The sequence below is a fragment of the Peromyscus leucopus genome, chromosome 1 (assembly GCF_004664715.2).
Source record: "Peromyscus leucopus breed LL Stock chromosome 1, UCI_PerLeu_2.1, whole genome shotgun sequence".
NCBI classification, from domain to species: domain Eukaryota; kingdom Metazoa; phylum Chordata; class Mammalia; order Rodentia; family Cricetidae; genus Peromyscus; species Peromyscus leucopus.
In genome coordinates, this window is record NC_051063.1 from 187249762 (window position 1) to 187271016 (window position 21255).

The window sequence follows — 21255 nt, forward strand, 5'->3', positions numbered from 1 at the left end:
TAGGTAGAAGGTGCTTTTAAAAAAAAAGATACTGTAGCCGGAGTTTTCCTGCCTGGCCCACAGTCAGGACAAATCCTTGTCACCCTCCAGTCCCACAGCTGCTCAGACCCAACCAAATAAACACAGAGACTTATATTGCTTACAAACTGTATGGCCATGGCAGACTTCTTGCTAACTGTTCTTATATCTTAAATTAATCCATTTCCATAAATCTATACCTTGCCATGTGGCTTGTGGCTTACTGGTACATCTTCCTTGTCCTGGCGGCGGCTCCAGGCAGTCTCCTTCTGCCTTCCTGTTCTTTTATTTCTCTTCTCTGTTAGTCCCGCCTATACTTCCTGCCTAGCCACTGGCCAGTCAGTGTTTTATTTATTGACCAATGAGAGCAATTTGCCATACAGACCATCCCACATCACAGCCAAGTGCAGACCATCTCAGACACCTGCACTCAGGCCTGTGGTCCTAATCATCCTCTATGTGGACCTGCTGGGTAAAGCCACGAGGAACCCAAGAACAGGCTCGCACAGGACATACAGAACATCCCACAGCAAGAGACTGTCCATTTTTTTTAAATGTGTGTGTGTGTGTGTGTGTGTGTGTGTGTGTGTGTGTGAATAGGTATGTGCGTGTTAAGGTGCGGGGCTGCAGAGGCCCCAAAAGAGCATTTGGTCCCTTGGGGCTGGTGTTTTATGTGGATGTGAGCTAGCCCTTGTGGACACTGGGAACCAAACTCAGCTCCTCTGTGTGAGCAAGGCATTCTTAACCACTGAGTCACCTCTTCAACTCCATTGGTAATTTTCTTTTTCACAGATTCGAGGCCTCCATTGACACTTAATGGGAAAGGACTTTGTATTAAATCTACATATGTTACATATACCTATGCCTAAAACAAACAGGACAATACAACATGGTAAGAATCTATACCACATAAAATGATGTCAGTGGCCATGTGGAAAACTATGAGTTTTCATGCTAGGCCTGATGTTTAGATAACTCCTTATAATATTCAAAAGTACAGTGTGATGACTGTAATGGATAATGGAAAATTTCTACATCAAGTAAAATGTTCATAAGTATGTTCATCAGCCCTCTTGTGGTAATCATTTAAACATGAGTGTAACTACTTAATATATAGTTAGATACTTAATTTTTTCCATGTTGATTAATGTATAATTAACAAAACCTAAATATATCAGAGCATCATTTGTTATTTAATTTTTAAAACATTTTTGTTATTTGTATTTGTTTTTGTTGTTTTGGTTTCTGATAACAGGGTCTTACAGTGCAGCATTGCCTGGTCTGTAACTCACTATGTACACCCAGCTGATCTGGAATTCATAGACATCCACCTGTTTCTGCCTCCTAAGGCCTGGGAATAAAGGCATACATCATCACACTTGGCCATTTTTATTTCTCAGTTGTAGCTGCATTAATTTGGTGGTCAAACATTCCTCATAATTACAAACCAGTCACGAAATAGGAAAAATCTCAGTTATTTTACCTGGGTCTGCTAGATGACATCCTGTGGCTGTACCAGGCTTCAGCCAGGAAGACTGCCATCAACACCACAAACATGGCAGACATTTCCAGCCTGATGAGATTAATCTTGGTGTAACATTTGGATAAGGCACTTGGGGACACTGAAAGAGAGAAGATGATCAACATTGTTTGTAAGGAGCATTCTTCCTCCCCCAAATGAGCAACCAGATCTGACTTTCTTCCATCCACTCAGAAACTGGCCAGCGGGCAGCTGTCTAGTCCTTGCAGTTTTAACCCTTGAACACACAACGCAGACTTTAACGAGAGCTGAAATGAATGGAGATTTGTTCTGTTCTTTTTTTTTAAACCTTATTTCTGTGCATTCAGTCTATTCCACTTTCTTTTCTGTGCAATGATGAAAACATTCTGATAAAGAGCAGCTTTAGGGAGGAAATGGCTTATCTCCTCACAGAGGTTACACTCCATTGTCAAGGGAAGTCAGAGAGGAACTGAAAGTAGAAACCATAGAGCAGGGCTGCAGATGATTCATTGGTTAAGAGCATTGGTGGCTCATCCAGAGTACCTGAGCTCCATTCCTAGAACCCTCACGCAAGGCACAACCATCCATTATTGATGTAACCAACCGTCTTATTAAATAAGAAACACAGAAACAATGCAAAAGAGAAAGCCAAGAGGTCAGAGCTCAGAGCTAAAATCTCACCCTTCCGCCTGCGGTGTCCCAGCTTCCCGAAAAAGGGCTCTATTTCCTGTCTGTTTGTCTATTTAAAGTATTTTGTTTTGCCTTCTCATTGGTTGTAAACCCAAACACATGACTGCCTCGTCACTGTCTGAATGTACAGCCCCCTAGGTCTTAAAGGCATATGTCTCCAATGCTGGCTATACCCTGAACACACAGATATCTATGGGATTAAAGGCGTGTGCCACCACCGCCACACTCTTGCTATGGCTCTAATAGCTCTGACCCCCGGACAACTTTATTTATTAACATACAATCAAAATCACATTTCAGTACAATTAGATTACCACCACAATCCATAACTCAAGTTACAGGGACTCCACACCCCTCTTCTCACCTTCTGGGGCACACCTAGCAAGACTGTGGTGCGCGCACCTCCCTCCCCCCCCGCATGAATAAAATACTCATACACATAAATTAACAAATCTTTAAAAAGAAAGAGAAACCCAGAATTCAAGCTTGCTCTCTGGCTTGCTCTGCCTCATGGTTAGCTGCTCTTTGATGCAGCTCAGGATCATCTGCCTGAGGAGTATTGTCATCCAAAGTGTGACACCAAAGAACTTCCTACATTAATTAATAATCAGGACAATCTCACAGACATGCTCTCAGACAAATCTAACCTAGGAATTTCTTCAACTGAGGCCTCTTATTTCTGATGCGTCTAGGCTGACAATCAAGGATAACCAAGATTCTGCCTGTGTTCACTAGAGTTGGTATTATTGTGATAAGACACCATGACTAAGGCAAGTCATAAAAGAAAGCATTGATTTGGGGCTCACAGTATGAGAAGGTTAGAGTTCACGACCATCATGGTGAGGAGCATGAGAATAGGCAGGTATGGTGCTTGAGTAGGAGTTGAGAGCACATGTCTTGATCCACAAGCATGAGGCAGAGAGAGCTGACTGGGATTGGCATGGGTTTGAAACCTCAAAGTCTACCTTTTGTGACATACCTTCTCCAACAAAGCCACACCTCCTATCCTTCCCAAACTGTTCAATCTACTGGAGACAAAGCATTCTGATGTATGATTCTATGTGGGTCTATCTCATTCAAATGACCATAATGCCATAGCTTTCCTCTGTTGTTTATTTTGTCTTTATCTCCCTTTCTCTTCTTTTCTTTTCTTTATTTTTTTCTTTCTTTCTTTTTTTTGAGACAGGTTTTCTTTGTACAGCCTTGGCTGTTCTGGAACCAGCTTTGCAGACTGGGGTCACCTAAAACTCACAAATCCTCCTGCCTCTGTGTCTGGAATATTTGGATTTAAAGATTGTGACGCTACCATAGTGCTTCTTTATCTCATTTCTGTAATTTCACTTACCTCCTTTGATATATAAGGGTTTATCTTATGAGTAAAACATAGACCAAAGGAGAACACACAACACAGAAATACAGAGTAGATCAGTATTTCTCCTCAGACTATAAAATGACATATGGGCCTTGAGCACAGCAGAACTTCACCTGGCATCTGAGTCTCTGCAATATTGTGAATCTCAACTAAACCCAAGGAGGGCAATTGCAGTATGTTATTGGCATAAAACAGACATATAGATCAATGGAACACAAGAAATAACCCAGGGAGCAACTTACATAACTGCAGACATTTTTTAACAAAAATGCCAAAAGTTCACACTGAAGAAAAGATGGCCTTTTCAACAAATGCTTAGAAACCTGGACTCCCATGCAAAGAATAAAACTAGTTCAATATATCTCACCCTGCAAAAAAAAAAAAAAAACTCCAAATGAATCAAAGACCTTAATGTGAGAACTGAAACTGAAAATATGAGAAGAAAACATTTAAATATATAGGCATTGGCAAAGATCTGATTTCAGTTCCCAGCATCCACACCAGGCAACTCACAACCACCTGTAACACCAGTTCCAGGGGAAACAATGCCCCTTCTGCTCTCTGTATGCACTGCAATGATGTGCATATACCCACACACAGACACACACATACACACAAGTTTCAAAAATAAAATATATCTTTTTTTAAAAGAGAGAGAAAGAGTGCAATGATGTAGCAATAATATTACAGAATAAATTATGTCCTACTAGGCAAAAAACTCCTATGATTATACAAAACTTGTTGCTATCATGAAATCCTTACTTGCCACTGAGATATCAAGATGATCACTTGGATGGGAGGTCCTGAAAGGGGCTTCTGCCTGGTGGTACACACAACTGTACCTCCCTGCATCTCGACTTGTCACATTCTGCAGGGTGAATTCTTCCGTGTTGTTTTCTGAAGTCAGAGGCTGTATGGGAGATGAATTTCCCTCCTTTAGCAGAGCAAACATTTGGGACAACGAATTGTGTGGCTTCTGACACTGTAGCTTCACCACTTCTCCTGTGGTGACCCGACCCAAGTGCTGGACTCGGAGGGAAGGCTTAGGCAAGTCCCCTGTAAGAGGAACAAGAGCCAAGGGGAAGGGGTCAAGCCTAGCGTCCTGTATTCATCCTTCCTGTCCTGCAAGGGTCCTGTGATGCTGAAACTGTCCCACAGTCTATCCTGACTCTCAGCAGACATAATTTTATTAACTATATATTTGTTTGTAGACAATTTCGCACACGTACACAGTACGTACTGATCATTTTCACCCCATCTCTTTAACACACTCCTCATCCCCACAAATCTCTCTTGTTTTCTTGCATTCATTTTGTTTTTTTTTTTTTTTTGCTTTTTGGTTTTTCGAGACAGGGTTTCTCTGTGTAGCTTTGCGCCTTTCCTGGAGCTCACTTGGTAGCCCAGGCTGGCCTCGAACTCACAGAGATCCGCCTGGCTCTGCCTCCCGAGTGCTGGGATTAAAGGCGTGCGCCACCACGCCCGGCTGCATTCATTTTGTTTGGGGACCCACTGAGACTAACTAGGGCCATTTGGGTGAACATTTGTTTGTGGTTATCTTTTGGACTCCAGTGTGCTCAGCAGAGTATACACAATTAAAATGGTGGTCCCTCTCTCTCTCCAAGAATTTACCCATAGCTGATAGTTTAGTCATGCACAATATGGCCCTGTTAGTCCATTCCCTCCCTTGACTTACTGTTGTAAGGAACCAGATATTTTCAGAACAGTTTTTTTTTCCCCCACTGCTACATATCGAAGTAAAGCTGAAGTAATCAATTTTGTCCTGGTTACCTCATGTCCACCTCAACTGCTCTGGAGGGGAAGTTCTTCTAAAATAACATTTGCATTTACTTATTGGGAAGGGCACAAGCCATGCCATAAATGTGAAGGTCTGAGGGCAACTTCTGCATGTCTTTCCTTCCACCATATGGGTCTTCGGGATCAATGTTATGTGGGCAGACATGGCAGCTGAAGCTACTGCCAGCTGGATCATCCCACCAGCTCCAGATGATGCCCCTTTTTCCCTACCAACATTCTTTTGATCCACCTTCACCCTTGGCTAAAGATCTGTGAACGTCCTTCTGAGGCAGCCTGTCCTCACCTGTCACCAATAGTAAGAGGACCTCACTGGAAGGTGAGATTTTATTGGGGGACTTCTTTAAATAGCATTCACAGGTATAATGTCCAGCATGACTCAGCCGAAGATTAGTCAGATGAAACTCAGCTGTCCCCTCTGTCAAATAATGTGGAAGCCTAGAATCCAAAATTTTATCTCCCTTTCTGAGAACAAGTCGTATGCCTGGGGTGGGACTCACACATCGCAGTGTCACGTTGCTGTTCTCTGATGCCACTGCATTGGGCCAAGCACTGAGGCTGGGCTTGGGAAGAAGATCTGGAGGGAAACAAAAATCTGTCTGGAACTGACACATCTGCCTGCTCCCAGCAGCCCAGGAAGGGAATGGAGAACATGTGCAAAGAAAGCTCAGGCTGGGTGTGGTGGAGTCACTCACCATCTTTCTCCATGTCGGTCTGGTCATCATTCGGATCTGCAAAACAGACACGATTGATGTACAGGTCACCGTGGAGAGCCACCTCATTTCCATCCTCGGTTCTGGGGAGCATCCCAGAGGTTCCAGCTGAGCTGAGAGCCCAAGTTCACACAGTCAGGGTTTGCATGCTCCCACAGCTGCACTCTGGCTCTAGGCCAACTTAGCGCCTCCTTTGTTTCCCTAGACTCTCTTCTGCCACCTCTCTGCTTTCACTCCCAATGCTTCAGCGATTCCTGATTCCCTAAATCCCACAACTCCTTCCATTCTCATATCATTCTATCCCCAATTTTTTTATTCCTGTCACTTCACTTATGGCCTTGGTTTTTGTGTCTAGGTTCCATTCTTCATTCCAGGGAAAAACAGAGCTATGTAGGACACTGGGTAATATCTACAGACTGAGTATGAGTCTGGCTCCTTCCTGATGTTAGAAATGCCTTCCATATGCCTGGGAGTTGTCTGAAAGTCTCTTGGAACAGGGTAACCCTCCTATCATGACTGGTCATTGCTTTAGGTGACATGCATCAGGATAGATATTTTCAGGGGATGATGAAGGATTAGATGAGTAACACCAGAAATATTAACTATCAGGTATCAAAGAATCACTTCTTCCCCAAAAAGAGGAAGAGCATTAGAAATCATAAAAGATGGGCTGGAGAGTCCGCAGAGGAGTTAAAGCACTAGCCACTCTTCATGAGGAGCCAGGTACCTACATGGTGTCTAACAACCACCTGTTACTGCAGTTCCAGGGCCTGTGACACTCCTTCTTGCCTGTAGAGGCACCAGGCTTGCATTTGGTTTACAGACATACATGTAGGCAAATAGCTGTACATGTAAAAGAAAGAAAAATTAAAATGATTGATGGGATTATATGAAACTTTGATCAGAAAAGCTTCTTTTTGCCGTTGGCAGCAGTCAATGGAGCAATGCAGGATTGATTTGAGTGCTAAGAGTAAGAGGACATCCATACCACCATCATCTCCACCACCACCATCACCTCCACCATCACAATCACCTCCACCATCACCATCACCATCATACCCACCCACAACAAGCATCAGCAGCAGCACCAGGACCATCCCCAGCACTACCACCACCACCACCACCACCACCACCACCACCACCACCACCACCACCACCATACCACCACCACCACTGTCCCACCACCACCACCATGATTGTCACCATCCAAGCTCAGGGGACATCATGGAAGAAGCAGGAGCAGAAGGAATGTAAGAGCTAGAGGATGGGAAGAAGTGCTGTGAAACGCATTCTTCTGGACGTGACTCAACTTTTACATTCATGAACTTGCAGCAGCTATGGTTGCCAAACAAGCCCTTCAGAAGATCAAGACAGCCAAAACCTTGGCAGAGAGAGTACCACATCTCCAGGTGCCACTCTACAATGAGCGGCTTCTGTTGGTTCATAGTTGCCGGGAGTAGGGGGACCAATCTGTTTTTGAGGATGCGACCACTTGGGTGTTTCCCATGCTCCAGTGATGGCACAACACCCATGCACATAGGGACGACATTAATTATATTTAGTGGGTTATAACAAAAACAACAACAAAAAGTCAGGGGGCTAGAGAAATGGCTCAGTGTTTAAAATCTTTTATTGTTCTTTCAGAGGACCTGAGTTTGATTCCCAGCATCCATGTTAGACACCTTACAAGTTCCTGTAATTCCAACTCTGTGGGATCTGATGTCCCTTCTTGTCTGCGCGCGCGCACACACACACACACACACACACACACACACACACACACACACACAAATGAAAAAAGTTAAAGACATGAAGAGGAAAAGTGGGGCTGGGTATGATTATATTTCATTGTATATATGCATGATTCTCAAGCATGAAAACATTTGAAAAACTAATATCTGACAACAACAGAAATTTATGTTTTTAAGAGGAGACAACCTGCTTGGCTTCTCCACAGAAGATGAGAAGCCAAGACTCATTTACAACCTGAGCACTGATTAAGGAAATCAGTGGTTATCCTCTTCACAGGTCAACACCACAAATTTCACAGACTTAAGCCCTGAGGGGAATGTAGGATGACAACAACAGATCCCATGGGACAAGTCACCCCTAGGAATTAAATGCATTTTTCTATTTGCAGGGTCCCAACTCTGAAGTCAGGAACACAGGAGGGTACAGGAGACCTGAAGGCTAAAGAGAATTTGGGGCACATAAGACATATTTTATTCACCAGCACACAGGCCACCAAGAAGCATAATGCTGGCAGGCACCCAGGCACATGCCAACACACATAGGCAGGCAGAGGCACACACACACAAGCACACAAAAGCCACGCAGAGGTAGGCACATAGGCCTACAGGCAAATCGGCACCGCAGCCACATCCCCACAGTGGGAGAGAGAGGGAGAGAAAGAAAGGCAAGTTTGCAATGTGAAGGCTGTTGCCTAAGACCTCAAGGTGATAATATACAGAACCACACACATATGGCATCCTGCCACAAATAGGTATATAGCAGATTACATCACTCATTTACTTTTGGGTTTTCTGGACCTTCAGCGTCAACCTTTTTGCTGTTGTTTCTGTTATTGTTGTTCATATCCTCAGATGTCCAGTTTTAGCCATCTTGATCCATGCAAGATGGCCATGTTGTCTGAAGTGTAAGCTGGCCTTCATGACCTCCTGTTCCCTAAAACTTCTCCATACCATGGCGGATCATTCCCAGGCACTGTTTTGAGAGGGGGTCTTACAGTTAAAGCCTTCAGATAGGGTTAGCTGGGGAACAGGGGAAAATCACAATCTGAGAAACCTGGTTGCACTCTCCTCCAGTGTCTGTGGGAAACAGCTGCTGTGAGGGAGAGGGTCTGGTGCAGCCATGTTCAGAAGTTGAAGCAGCAGGAGTCTTCCTGCTGTGAGGGGTGCAAGGGTCAGTGGCCTCACACTGTGGTGAGGAGCAGACCCCATCACCTCAGGATAAATGGTGTGAATGATAGTGCATGCAAACACACACACACACACACACACACACACACACACACACACACACACCCCTGAGATCGGCAGACAGATCAAGCATCAGAATCTGTGGGACAGGAGGAAGGCCGTGATACAAAGAAAAGGCACAGAAAACCTACTTAGTGGGATGGCAGTAAAGTACTTTTAAAATCTAGGGATGGAAATGGATATCCAAATACCAGGTTATGAACTGACATATCAGAAAAAAGCCTCTCCATGACAAATGATCATTAAAATGCCAATATGACAGAAGTAATATTAAAAGTTGTAAGAGGTAAATACAATTCTGAAGTCATAAAAAATAATACCACACCTCTCAGCATCCCCCAAAGCCATGGAAGCATGCAATGCTGTATTTCACTCCCCGAAAGTGGGTGACTTCTAACCAAGGCTACCTTGTACAGATTATAATCAATAACTAGGAAAGGTTTGGTCATGGACAGTTCAGTGAAACAGCAAATCCTTAACATGAATAGTGGAGAAAGAAGAAACATGATTCATATCAACAAGGAAACAACCAGCAGAATTACAGAAATCAGGATGTCTGTCTCAGAAACCGTCCTAAGAGCTAGAGCAAGGCTCAGGATTGGAGAGCTGGTGCTGCTCTTGCAGAGGACCCATTCCCAACACTCACAAAAGCAGGCTCCAATCTACCTATAACTCCAGAGCCAGGAGATCCAATGCCCTCTACTGGCCTCTATAGGAGCTGCACTCGTGTGCACATACCCACACACAGACACATAGTTAAACAAAAATAAGGCATCCATGGGGTGTGGTCCATGCCTTTAATCCCAGCACTGGGGAGGCAGAGGCAGGCACACTCCTGTGAATTCAGGGCCAACCTGGACTGTATGGTGAGTTCCAGGCCAGGCAGACCTACGTAGTGAGAAGTTGTCTCAAAAACTAATTAGTTATAGGATGCAAAGATAAACATGTATTAATAAAGGGAACAATCCATCAAGAAAATATAAAGATTAGGGCAGGGAGATGCCCCAGCAGGTAAAGGCACTTGACACTGAGCCTGATGATCTGAATTCAATGTGAATCTCACAGAGTAGGAGATGACAACTGAATCTCTCCACTTGTCCTAAGAACTCCACATGCATGCTGCGGCATGCACATGCCCACACACATATGTGCACCTATGTCCACAACAAATAAAGAAGTGTAAAAAGGAAAGAAAAAGTTGCAGTGATTGAGTTGGGCATAGTGACTCATGTCTTCATCCTCAGGAATTGGAAGCAGGAAGCCTGTGAGTTCAAGGCCAGCCTAGACTACAGAAAAAAAAATAGCTTAAAGTATATAACATGATGCTGCCTCAGAAACAAATAAACAAAAAACCTTACAGAAGCCATGGTAACAAGCAGTGAAATTAAGTACCAAAAGGGGTTGTATCAAATATTAAAAAGATAGACATAAATCTATGTAAAAGATCTATCTTAGTGACTGGAGAGATGGCTCAGTGGTTAAGAGCACTGGCTGCTCTTCCAGGGACCTGCATCCAATTTCTAAAACCCACGGGGCAGATAACAAATGTCTATAACTCCAGTTCCAGGGGATCTGACACTGTCATATACACATACATGTAGGAAAACACCAATGCACATAAAATAAAAGTAAAAAAAAGTCAGAAAGGCTATATATATTGAGTGTTGATGCACCCATTTTCATAAAGCTAATACTAATGGGTATAAAGAGACAGATAGTTCCAGATACAAGAATAATTGATGACTTCAGTATACCACTGTTACCAATAGATACATCATCCAGAAAAATATCAAATGAAAACCTCAGAGTTGAACTAGACTCCAAACAAATGAACTGAGAAGACTTCTAAATGATACTCTATCCAACAGTACTGAAGTACACATTCTTCACAATAACTTCTTCCTAAATAAAGCACATTTGGGCCATCCTTGTAAGGTAGCCTCATTCAAACTGAAACATTCCCTCAGGAAGTAAGAGGAGGCTGGTGGGAGAGGGAAGGTCCTCAAAGGCCTCTTCCCAGAATACCAAAAGGAGTCAGTGACTGCTGGGGGAGGAGACTCTGACCAGCCCAACCACAGAGAGAAGAGGATTCTGCGACTGTCCAGCTGCCTGCAAGCTGTGCAGACAGCTCCAGGGCTGCAGGGATCATGAGTCATCAGGCATGCTGGAGTGGGCTTTCTGCTGATGCAGCTGCTGTGGAGTCACCCCTACTCCAGGTGAGAAGCCCCCCGCCCGTGCTCCCCACAGTCACCCAACAGTCACCCATCAATAACCCATCAGTTCTCCAACATGGACGTTTACTGCAACTGGTTCTTTGTTTTGTAGGGTGAGTGGCTGTACGCCGAGGTGCTTGTGTGCATGGGTGCATTAGCCTGTGTGTGTGTGTGTGTGTGTGTGTGTGTGTGTGTGTGTGTGTGTGCCTGTCTATGTCTCTGTGTGTCTATATGTCTCTGTCTCTGTATGTGTGTCTGTATGTGGGAATGGCATGACTGCAGGTACCCTCAGAGGCCAGAAGACAGCGTCAGATCCCATGGAGAGCTGGAGTCACAGTGAGCTGCATGGTGTGAGTCCTGACAACAGATTTCTGGTTTTCTGAAAGAACTGTGCTTTTAACTCCAGCCCCTCAGCAATGTCTTTTATCTCTACAGTAACTACAAAAACAATTTTTAAGGAGAATATTTAAGACTTACCTGACACCAAGATCTCAAGGTGATCACTGGGGTGTGAGGCCAAGAAAGGGGCTTCTTTCTGGTGGTAGACACAGCTGTAGTTTCCTGTGTCCGTGGCTGTCACATTATGAAGTGAGAAGTCTGCTCTGTTGCTTTCTGAACTCTGAACCTGGACAGGTGATGGAACGCCTTCCTTCAGGAGCATGAACATTGTGTACTCAGTCATATTATCTGGCTTCTGGCAGTGCAGAGTCACATTCCCTCCTGCTGTCACTTTGCTCCACTGGTGAGATTGGAGGGACGACTTAGGTAAATGTCCTGAGAGAGGAGAATCCTGTGACCATGCTGAGGAAGGCCTGGGTTACACTCCCACCCTTGTTCTCATGACGCCCGATCTCTCCCACTTGGATCTGATCTCACTGTGCATCTCTGGCTGTCCTGGAACCCACTATGTAGACCATGCTGGCCTTGAACTCACAGAGATTCATGTACCTCTAGCTCCTGAGTATTGGGATCAAAGTAATGAGCCAGATCAAACCCAGTTGAAACTGGAAACCTTTTTCCTTCCTTCAAGTCTTAGTTAAAACTAAGGTATTAAGGTTGAGATATCTCAGCAGGTAGAGTACTTGCTGTCCAAAAGAACTGGGGGAGAAGAAATAGTCAAGGCCCTAAGCTGAGCCCAAGGTTCCAGGAAGTTAGCTATTTGGGAAACAGCAGAAGAAAAGCAACTGACCCCCTCTCCCAGACACTGGGTGATTGTAGGATGATACGAAGACCCTGCAGTTGGAAACCAGCCTATCTAAGGAAGCAGCTAACCTCACATGTGTGCATGCATGTGGAATCTGGAGGGTGATGTTCACAATCATCCTCAATGGCTCTTCCACCTTATTCACCAAGGCAGGACCTCACAACCGAATCATAGCTCCTGGATATGGTTACTCTCATTAGCCAGCCACCCTATGGATTCCCTGTCTCTTCTGAAGCTGGAGGGAATCTATCTTCACCTTCTCTATCCCTAGCTACCGAAACCTCAGCTTAAATCATGTCACCTATGTTCTGCTCATTGAGCGACCAGGTCCTGTGCCCTGATCATGGCATGGACAGGACGAGAGACCATACCCCTGTGACATTAAAGAAAGCCTGCACTAGCTGTTTGAAGTCATGTAAATTCTCATATCTCCTTTTTTCTACAATCTTAATTCTTTCTTATTCTTATGCAACCCAGGCATGAGGACCAGAGTTTGGATTCCCATGATTCATGTAACTTCTAGGTGAGTGGCCTGACTCTAACTCCAGCATCAGAGGGCCAAGATAGAGGATCCCTGGAGCAAGCTGAGTACCAAAGTAACCATTATTTGATTTTGAGTTCCACCCTTGATGAATTAGGTGGAAGAACAACTGACGACTTCCAGACTCCATATGTGTACACACATATGGGCACACCCTCCCATACCCATGGGTGCCCGCAAATATGCATGCACAGACATACACAACATGCACATACAAAAATGAAAACAATAGCTAGAAGTATTCATTTCTGTTGCTATCACTCCCTGTTATCCCCAGCTGCCCTGAGGATGATCACCCTTTCCTCCCTTCCTTTCTCCCTCAGATAGATTGACTCATGTCATTCTGAGGAACCCCTCCTTACCCGTGACCAGTAGTAGAACTGTATCACTGTACCGGAACAATAAAGCAATGCCATCATGCTCATAGCATTCACATGTGTCGTACCCAGCATCACTCTCCTCTATCTCAACCAGGTGGAAATGAAATGAACCCAGAACTGCCCAAACTGAATATAGTTTAGATGGCCTTTTTTTTCAACCCAAGTTTTGGCCGAGGATCCAAATTAGTGTCCCTCTTATGAATATCACAGTTCATATTTTGCGCAAAATTTATACATTGCCGTGTCACATCACTTCTGGTGGGGACCACAGAGCTGGGCCGGGCCCTGAGGAGGGGCTGGGGTAAGAGGTCTGAAAGAAAATAAAACTGAGAGTTGCATATGACAAATCATCCTGCTTCCTGGGAACCATTTCAAGAAAGGGATGAAGTCATTTAAACACTTGGGATGAAGGATCAAGGCGGGGCTTGATTGAAGAGAGACTTGCTGTAGTCCCAAAATGTGTCTGTTTTTCCAACACACACCCATGCAAGAGAATGACTCATGAGACCCAGTGCTTGCCTGGAGCTCCCCCATCACCCTCCCTGATTCCAAGAATCTGCTGCTGAGCTCAGAGGCTGGCTTCCCTTACCCAGGCATGTCTGTGCTCCCCACATGTGTCTTGCTCACCAACAGCCCATATCCTCCCTGTATACGTCTGCAACCCAGCACTGGGGAGCAGAGACAGGCAGATCCAGGGAGCTTGCTAGCCAACCAGCCTTCTGAAACAGGAAAGCATCAGCCTCAGTGGGAAATCTAAAAAAAAAATAGAGGAGAACAAGAAAGATACCTTGTGTCCTTCCATTGGCTTGCCACATGTGTGCACACAGACAGACAGACAGACAGACACACACACACACACACACACACACCCCAAATACAAAAGAAAGACCGTAAATGTCATATTCAAGTGCCAGAAGGCCACTGAGAAGTTCAGAACCTACTGATTTGGAGGAAAACAGGAAAATATGTGTAAAGCACTGAACACGTTCCCCACAAATGATATGTGTTCACAAAATGAAATTTATTCACTTCTCTTACAGCCTCACTACTTTCCCCACTGGCCTCACCAACTCCAGCTGCCTCCACAACCCACCCACCCACCACAAACATCCCCGCTCCCCTCAGACTTACCAAGACAGATCAAGGACAAGAACTGGGGATTGATGATGCCCCTCAGTAACAGGATTTTCCAAGAAGACCTCTTCAGTTTGTCATTCCTGTTGTCTGTGTTTAATTCCTGGACCAGCAGAAATGGCCTTCCCTTAGTTTTTAATCTTCAGAGCTAACCCACAACTTCTGTTTAACGGTGACAATCAGGATATGATCTCTTACCAATATCACACCACTTCCTACTGGCTTGGCTCACATGGGCCTCTCACCACAAGGAAAGGAGTTAGCCCACTTACTTCTAAGTGTATTTGTGCATTCTGAACAAGTTTCTGAGAAGATGCTAATCAAATACCAATTACCATTGTGCCCTGCCCTTTTGTTCTTTGTTTGAACAGAATATTTTTATTTATCGTTTCATAATTTTGTACAGCTAAACAATGTATCTCAAGAATATTCATAAACCGACATACGGACCAATGGAATTGAATTGAAGACCCTGACATTAATCCATGCACATATGAACACCTGGTTTTTGACAAAGGAGCCAAAACTATACAATGGAACAAAGAAAGTATCTTCAACAAATGGTGCTGGCATAACTGGATGTCAATATGTAAAAGATTACAAATAGATCCATATCTGTCACCATGCACAAAACTCAAGTCCAAGTGGATCAAAGACCTAAACATAAATCCAGTTACACTAAACTTAATAGAAAGGAAAATAGGAAGCACTCTTGAACGCATTGGCACCGGAGACCATTTCCTAAATAAAACACCGACAGCACAGACCCTGAGCACAACCATTAATAAATGGGACCTCTCGAAACAGAGAAGCTTTTGCAGGGCAAAAGACACAGTCAATAAGACAAAAAGACAGCCAACAGATGGGAAAAGTCTTTCACCAACCCCACATCTGACAGAGGATTGATCTCCACAATATATAAAAGAACTCAAGAAACTAGACATCAAAGCACTTGAACAGTCCAATTAAAAAATGGGCTAAAAGAGCTAAACAGAGAATTCCAAAACAAGAACTACAAATGGGTGAAAGACATTTTAAAGAAATGCTCAACATCTTAATCATCAGAGAAATGCAAATCAAACGACTCTGAGATACCACCTTACACCTGTTAGAATGGCTACGATCAAAAACCACCAATGACAACCAATGTTGGAGAGGATGTTGAGCAAAGGGAACACTCCTCTACTGTTGGTGGGATGTAACTTGTACAACCACTGTGGAAATCAGTATGGCGGTTTCTCAGAAACTAGGAATTTGAACTACCTCAGCCAGGCCATCCACTCTTGGGCATCACCCAATGGAATGCTGATTTATACATAAAGATACATGCTCACTATGTTCATGAGCAGCACTATTTGTAATAGCCAGAACGTGGAAACACCTAGATGCCCATCACGGAAGAATGGATGAAAAAATGTGGTAATATACACAATGGAGTACTACTCAGCAGAGAAAAACATGAAGCATGAAATTTGCAGGCAAATGGATGGAAACTAGAAAAAAATCATCCTTAGAGTGAGGTAACCCAAACCCAGAAGGACAGTTAGGTATGTACTCACTCATTGTGGTGATTCTAGATATAAAATAAAGAACAATCAGACACAACCCATAGACCATAAAGGCTAGGATATATAGCATGGAGGTCCTAGGGATGACTGTGGCATATAATAAATTTCAGTTTTACTCAATTATTGAAAAAAAATAGCCAAATGAATGGAACACATGAACTATGAACCAAAGGCTGAGGGCTCCAGCTGGATCAGGGCCTCTGAATAGGTGAGACAGTTGATTGGCTTGATCAGTTTGGGAGGCATCTAGGCAGTGGGACCAAGTCCTGGTGTCATTGCATGAGTTGGCTGTCTGAAAACTGGAACTTATGCAGGGACACTTGGCTTAGTCTGGAGGAAGGGACTGGACCTCCCTGGATGAGTCTATACAAGTTGATCACAGTCCTCGGGAGACTTGTCCTAGGAGGTGGGAATGGAGGGTGGGCTGGGGGTAAGGGAGGCGTGGGAGGGGGAGAATAGGGAACCCATGGCTGATGAGAATGATATTTGTAAAATAAAAAATATTATATCAAAAAAAAATTGAAAGGATACCGAAAAAGAGAATATTCTCCCAACTCTTCCTCCATTTTCCAGACCCCCCAACACATCTTTCTCCCACTTTCTGTTCTCCCCCACAGTTTTTGTACCCATTTGTGCTGACTAGGTTTATGCCAACTTACACAAGCTAGAGTCATCTGAGAGGAGAGACCTTCAGTTCAGAAATGCCTTCTTAAGTTTGCACTGTGGGCCAGCCTGTGGACCATTTTCTTTTTTTTCTCTCCTTTTATCTCATTTATTATTTTTATTTAAGAAAATTTTCTCTTCATTCTTACATACCAATCTGCAGATCCCTCTCATCCCTCCTCCTGCTTCTTCCCAGCTTCCAGCCCCACCCCCACCCCAGGGTCATTCCTCATTTCCTCCTCCAAAGGGTAAGGCCTCCCATGGGGAGTCAGCAAAGCCTGGTACATTCAGTTTGAGGCAGGACCAAGCTCTCCCCGCTGCATCAAGGCTGAGTAAGGTGTCCACCATGGGGTAATGGGTTTCCAGAAAGCCAGCTCAAGCACCAGGGAATGGATCCTGATCCCAATTGCCAGGGCGGCGGCTCCTTAAGCAGATCAAGTTAAACAACTGTCTTCAGCTATGCAGAGGACCTAGTCCAGTTTCCATGAAGGTTCCAGTATTTTGGGTTAAAGCTCATGAGCTCCCATTAGTTTGATTTGGTTGTTTCTGTATGGTTCCCCATCATGATCTTGATGCCTTTGCACATAGAATCTCTCTTCACTCTCTTCGACTGGACTCCTGGAATCAGCCTTGTGTTTGGCTGTGGATCTCTGCATCTGCTTTCATCAGTTACTGGAGAAAGGCTCATTGATGACAGGGTATTATCACCAATCTGATTACCAGGTAGGCCAGTTCAGGACCCTCTCCACTATTGCTAGTAGTCTAAGGTAGGGTCATCCTTGTGGATTCTTGGGAACTTCTCTAGCTAGCATCAGGTTTCTCCCTATATCCCCATGATGTCTCCTCTATCATGGTATCTCTTTCATTGCTCTTCCACTCTGTCCCTGTTCCAGCTGAACTATCCTATTCCTTATGTTCTCAACCCAAACCTTTACCCTCCATTGCCCCATCACCCCCAGTTTATTCATGGAGATTTCATCTATTTCTTTTCAGGGTGATTCATGCATTCCCTCTTAGGGTTCTCCTTGTTAGCTATCTTTCTCTGGATCTGTGGGTTGCAGTTCTGGTTATCTTTGCTTTACATCTAATATCCACTTATGACGTGAGTACTACCCATGTTTGGCCTTCTGAGTCTGGCGTACCTCACTTCAGGATTGATATTTTCTAGTTCCATCCATTTGCCTGCAAACCTCATGATGTCATTTATTTTTTCTCTACTGAGTAGTATTCATTGTGTATATGTGCCACATTTTCTTTATCCATTCTTTGGTTGAGGGACATCTAGATTGTTTCTAGTTTGGCTATTATGAATAATGCTATCTATGAAACAGTTTAGCAGTTGTGATAGATTGAGCATCCTTTTCGTATATTGGTGTGTGGAATTCTTGAGGTAGGTTGATTCCCAATTTTCTTGAGAAAACTGCACATTGATTTTCAAAGTTTGCACTCCCACCAGCAGTGAGGAGTGTTCCCCTTACTCCCACTCCCCCACCCTCTCCAACACAAGCTGTCATTCAGTGTTTTTTGATCTTAGCCATTCTGACAAGTGTAAGATGGTTATCTCAGGTTACTTTGATTTGCACTTCTCTGCTGATTAAGGATGTTGAAACAATTCTTTAAGTGTATTTTCAGCCATTGTTAGATTCATTTGTCAAGAATTCTCTGTTTAGATCAGTACCCATTTTAATTGGATTATTTGGTATTTTTGAATGTCTAATTTCTTGAGTTTCTTTATATATTTTGGAGATCACCCCCTATGTCAGATGAGAGGTTGGTGAAGATATTTTCCCATCTGTAGGCTGCTGTTTTGTCTTATTGACAATGTCCTTTGCTTACAGAAGCTTTTCAGTTTTAGGAGGTCCATTTATTAATTGTCAGTGTCTGGTGTTGTATTTAGGAAGTGATCTCCTGTGCCAATGCATTCAAGGCTACTTCCCATGTTCTCTTCTATTCATATTTAGTGTAACTGATTTTATGGTTGAGGCCTTGATCCTCTTAGATTGAGTTTTGTGTGCATGGTGATAGATGTGGATGTATTACATGCTGACATCAGTTATGCCAGCACCCATATGTTGAAGATGCTTTTCTTTTTTTCCATTGGTATAACTTGACTACTTTGTCAAAAATCAGGTCTTCATAGTGTGTGGATTTATGTCAGGGACTTTGATTTTGATTCCATTGATACATGTGTCTGTTTTTATGCCAAAAGATTGTGTTCTTTTATGATGGGCTTTTTTTCTTTTTAAAGATTATTCTTTTGTGGTTTCACATCATGCATTCTGATCCCATTCATTCTCCCATCCTTTCCTATATACCTCTGCCTGCAACCTCCCACCGAAACATAAAATAAAATAAAACTTCTTAGAAGGAAATTAAGAAAAGAAAAAAAAAAAGGAGAAAATCTCATAGTGGAAGCTTGTTAGTTTGACACCGTGATTCGCACAGTGTACTCTTTATACCATTATATTTTTATTTTGCAAGGGCTCATTTTGCAAAGGTCTTTTTGATGGTTTGAAGGGCCTCTAGGTTTTTTTTTCTTTTGGTTTTTCGAGGCAGGGTTTCTGCATAGCTGTTGGCGCTTTCTAGAGCTCACTTTGGTGTAGCCCGCGGTCTCGAACTCACGAGATCGCTGGCTTGCTCCAGTGCTGGATTAAAGGCGTGCGCCACCACCGCCCAGCTGAAGGCCTTTGGTTTTCTGCTACACTGTTGATTACCAGGCTCTCACAGGACTCATATTGTTTAATATTGTTGTGTGTCCTGTGTTTGAGATCCTGTAGTTTTGATCTACAGGACTGCCCCTTCACATGCTCCAGCAGATCACAGATATGGTGATGTTGGTGGCCTATATGTATTCCTGGTTCTGGGCTGGTTGGTCGGCCGGGTTGTCAGTCTCCAGCTCTTCCCATTCCTCACCACCAGGGGTGACTTCCAGCATTGTCTGGCTAGTTTACCCCATTGGAGCAAGGAACACGACAGACCAGTTCTCCTTTTTCACACTTTCAAGTATGACTCACTACACCTACACCACCAGGTCAGCTCTACAGTTTTGCATCGGCGGGCCAGGACCATCCTGGAGTGCTGCAGCTGATGGGGCAGAGACAACTCCCTGCTTCCATGGCCTCAGGGCGCAGAGGCGAAGGGTAGGAGGCATTCTCTCTTTACCATGACAACTTATGGCAGATGAGAGCTGCGGCCAGATCTTCCCACCCTCATTTTCTTGGGCCACTCACCCTTACCTCTGTCTGCAGGGTCAACTCTACTGCTGCCCCAGTTGAGGTGGAGGGCCACTTTCTGGAGTGCTGCATCTGGAAAGGCGGAGGTCATCTTCCCTAGCCTGTCACAGGTGGTAAGGGGAAAGCAAGGGTCATCTCTCTCACTCCCTTGCCATCTTATGAAAGATGAGGATAGGGCAGATATCCCATTGCTCACATTCCGAGGCTCACGACCTGACCCACCCACAGGCTAAGCTCCTATTGTGTGGGGGCATCTCTCCATCACCCACGATACCTTATAGTAAGATGAGTGGTGGGCCAGCCCACCCCCACTCTTGTCTCCAGGGTCAACTCTACCGTCCTGCCCAGGCGAGGTACAGGACCTGCTTTCTCAAGTGCAGCAGCTGGTAAGAGTGAGAGAGGGTCAGAACCTTTGTAGTTGTTTTTTTTTAAACTCGTTTATTCACTGGGGCTCTTCTACTCACGCTTCCAAATTAAATGGCACAGAGATTTATTCCTATTCATGAAGTTGCCTCCCAGCCGCATCTTAGGCTTGATTTCTAGCCAGCTTTTTCTTAACTCTAATTATCTCATTCTAATCTTTGTGCCTTGGGCTTTTCCGTTTTCTGTATTTCTATATAACTTTACCTTCCTTCATTAATTCCGATGGGTCTGGTTGTTGTCGCGATTGGCGGGCCGTGGTACCCGGTAGGTCCGATCCCTCTTCTTCATCCTCTTTTCCTCGTCCTCTTTCTTTCTTCTCAGCCTAGAATTTCTCCCCGCTGTTATTCGCTCTTGCCGGGCAGCCCCGCCGTCCCTCTCCGTTGCCTTGCTTGTTGGCTGTTTGTCAACCTTATTAGACCTCTATTCAGCGTGTTTGAGTCGAAGGGGGCAAAAGTGCACAGCTTTCCAGCGTAAACAAATACCAACGTTAAAAGAAATGCAACATGGGGGCTGGAGAAGTGGCTCAGAGGTTAAGAGCACTGAACTGCTCTTCAGCAGCGTTTCCTTGGTTCAATTCCAGCACCACGATGGTGGCCTCACAACATCTGTAATGTAGATCTTGGCACCTCTCTTCTTTTGGCTGCCTGGCAGGCAGAACACTGTATACATAATAAATAAATTAAATTCTTTTAAAAAAAAGAATGCAACACATCTTCTAAGTAAATCATTAACCCAAATATTCCCCACAAAGATATGACAAATGTAACACATCTTAAACATTATTCTTATTA

The 21255-nt window shown here is 44.1% G+C and overlaps 2 protein-coding genes across 2 annotated transcripts; both read right to left on the reverse strand.

Moving 5' to 3' along the window:
• Nucleotides 1-1265: 1265 nt before the first annotated feature.
• Nucleotides 1266-6007, reverse strand: LOC119086768 (T-cell-interacting, activating receptor on myeloid cells protein 1-like). Its single transcript, XM_037199892.1, has 3 exons — nucleotides 5680-6007; nucleotides 4344-4637; nucleotides 1266-1640 (listed from the first exon to the last, which is right to left on the reverse strand). Exons 1-3 carry the CDS (start codon nucleotides 6005-6007, stop codon nucleotides 1498-1500), a joined length of 765 nt encoding a protein of 254 aa, XP_037055787.1. The 3' UTR covers nucleotides 1266-1497.
• Nucleotides 6008-6063: 56 nt separating this feature from the next.
• On the reverse strand, nucleotides 6064-12335 carry LOC119087791 (T-cell-interacting, activating receptor on myeloid cells protein 1-like). The gene is made up of 2 exons (XM_037204400.1): nucleotides 11796-12335; nucleotides 6064-6124 (listed from the first exon to the last, which is right to left on the reverse strand). The coding sequence occupies exons 1-2, from the start codon at nucleotides 11998-12000 to the stop codon at nucleotides 6081-6083; spliced, it is 249 nt and encodes an 82-aa protein (XP_037060295.1). The 5' UTR covers nucleotides 12001-12335; the 3' UTR covers nucleotides 6064-6080.
• Nucleotides 12336-21255: the final 8920 nt, after the last annotated feature.

Excerpts from the sequence above, each read along its gene's own strand:
- LOC119087791 (XM_037204400.1), bottom strand. The coding sequence starts at position 12,000 with ATGACTGAGTACACAATGTTCATGCTCCTGAAGGAAGGCGTTCCATCA. Across the intron at positions 6,125-11,795 it reads CCTTGAGATCTTGGTGTCAG|ATCCGAATGATGACCAGACC; the intron begins GTAAGTCTTAAA and ends TCTGTTTTGCAG.
- LOC119086768 (XM_037199892.1), bottom strand. The coding sequence starts at position 6,007 with ATGTGTCAGTTCCAGACAGATTTTTGTTTCCCTCCAGATCTTCTTCCC. Across the intron at positions 4,638-5,679 it reads CCTCTTACTATTGGTGACAG|GGGACTTGCCTAAGCCTTCC; the intron begins GTGAGGACAGGC and ends TTCCTCTTACAG. Across the intron at positions 1,641-4,343 it reads TCTTGATATCTCAGTGGCAA|TGTCCCCAAGTGCCTTATCC; the intron begins GTAAGGATTTCA and ends TCTCTCTTTCAG.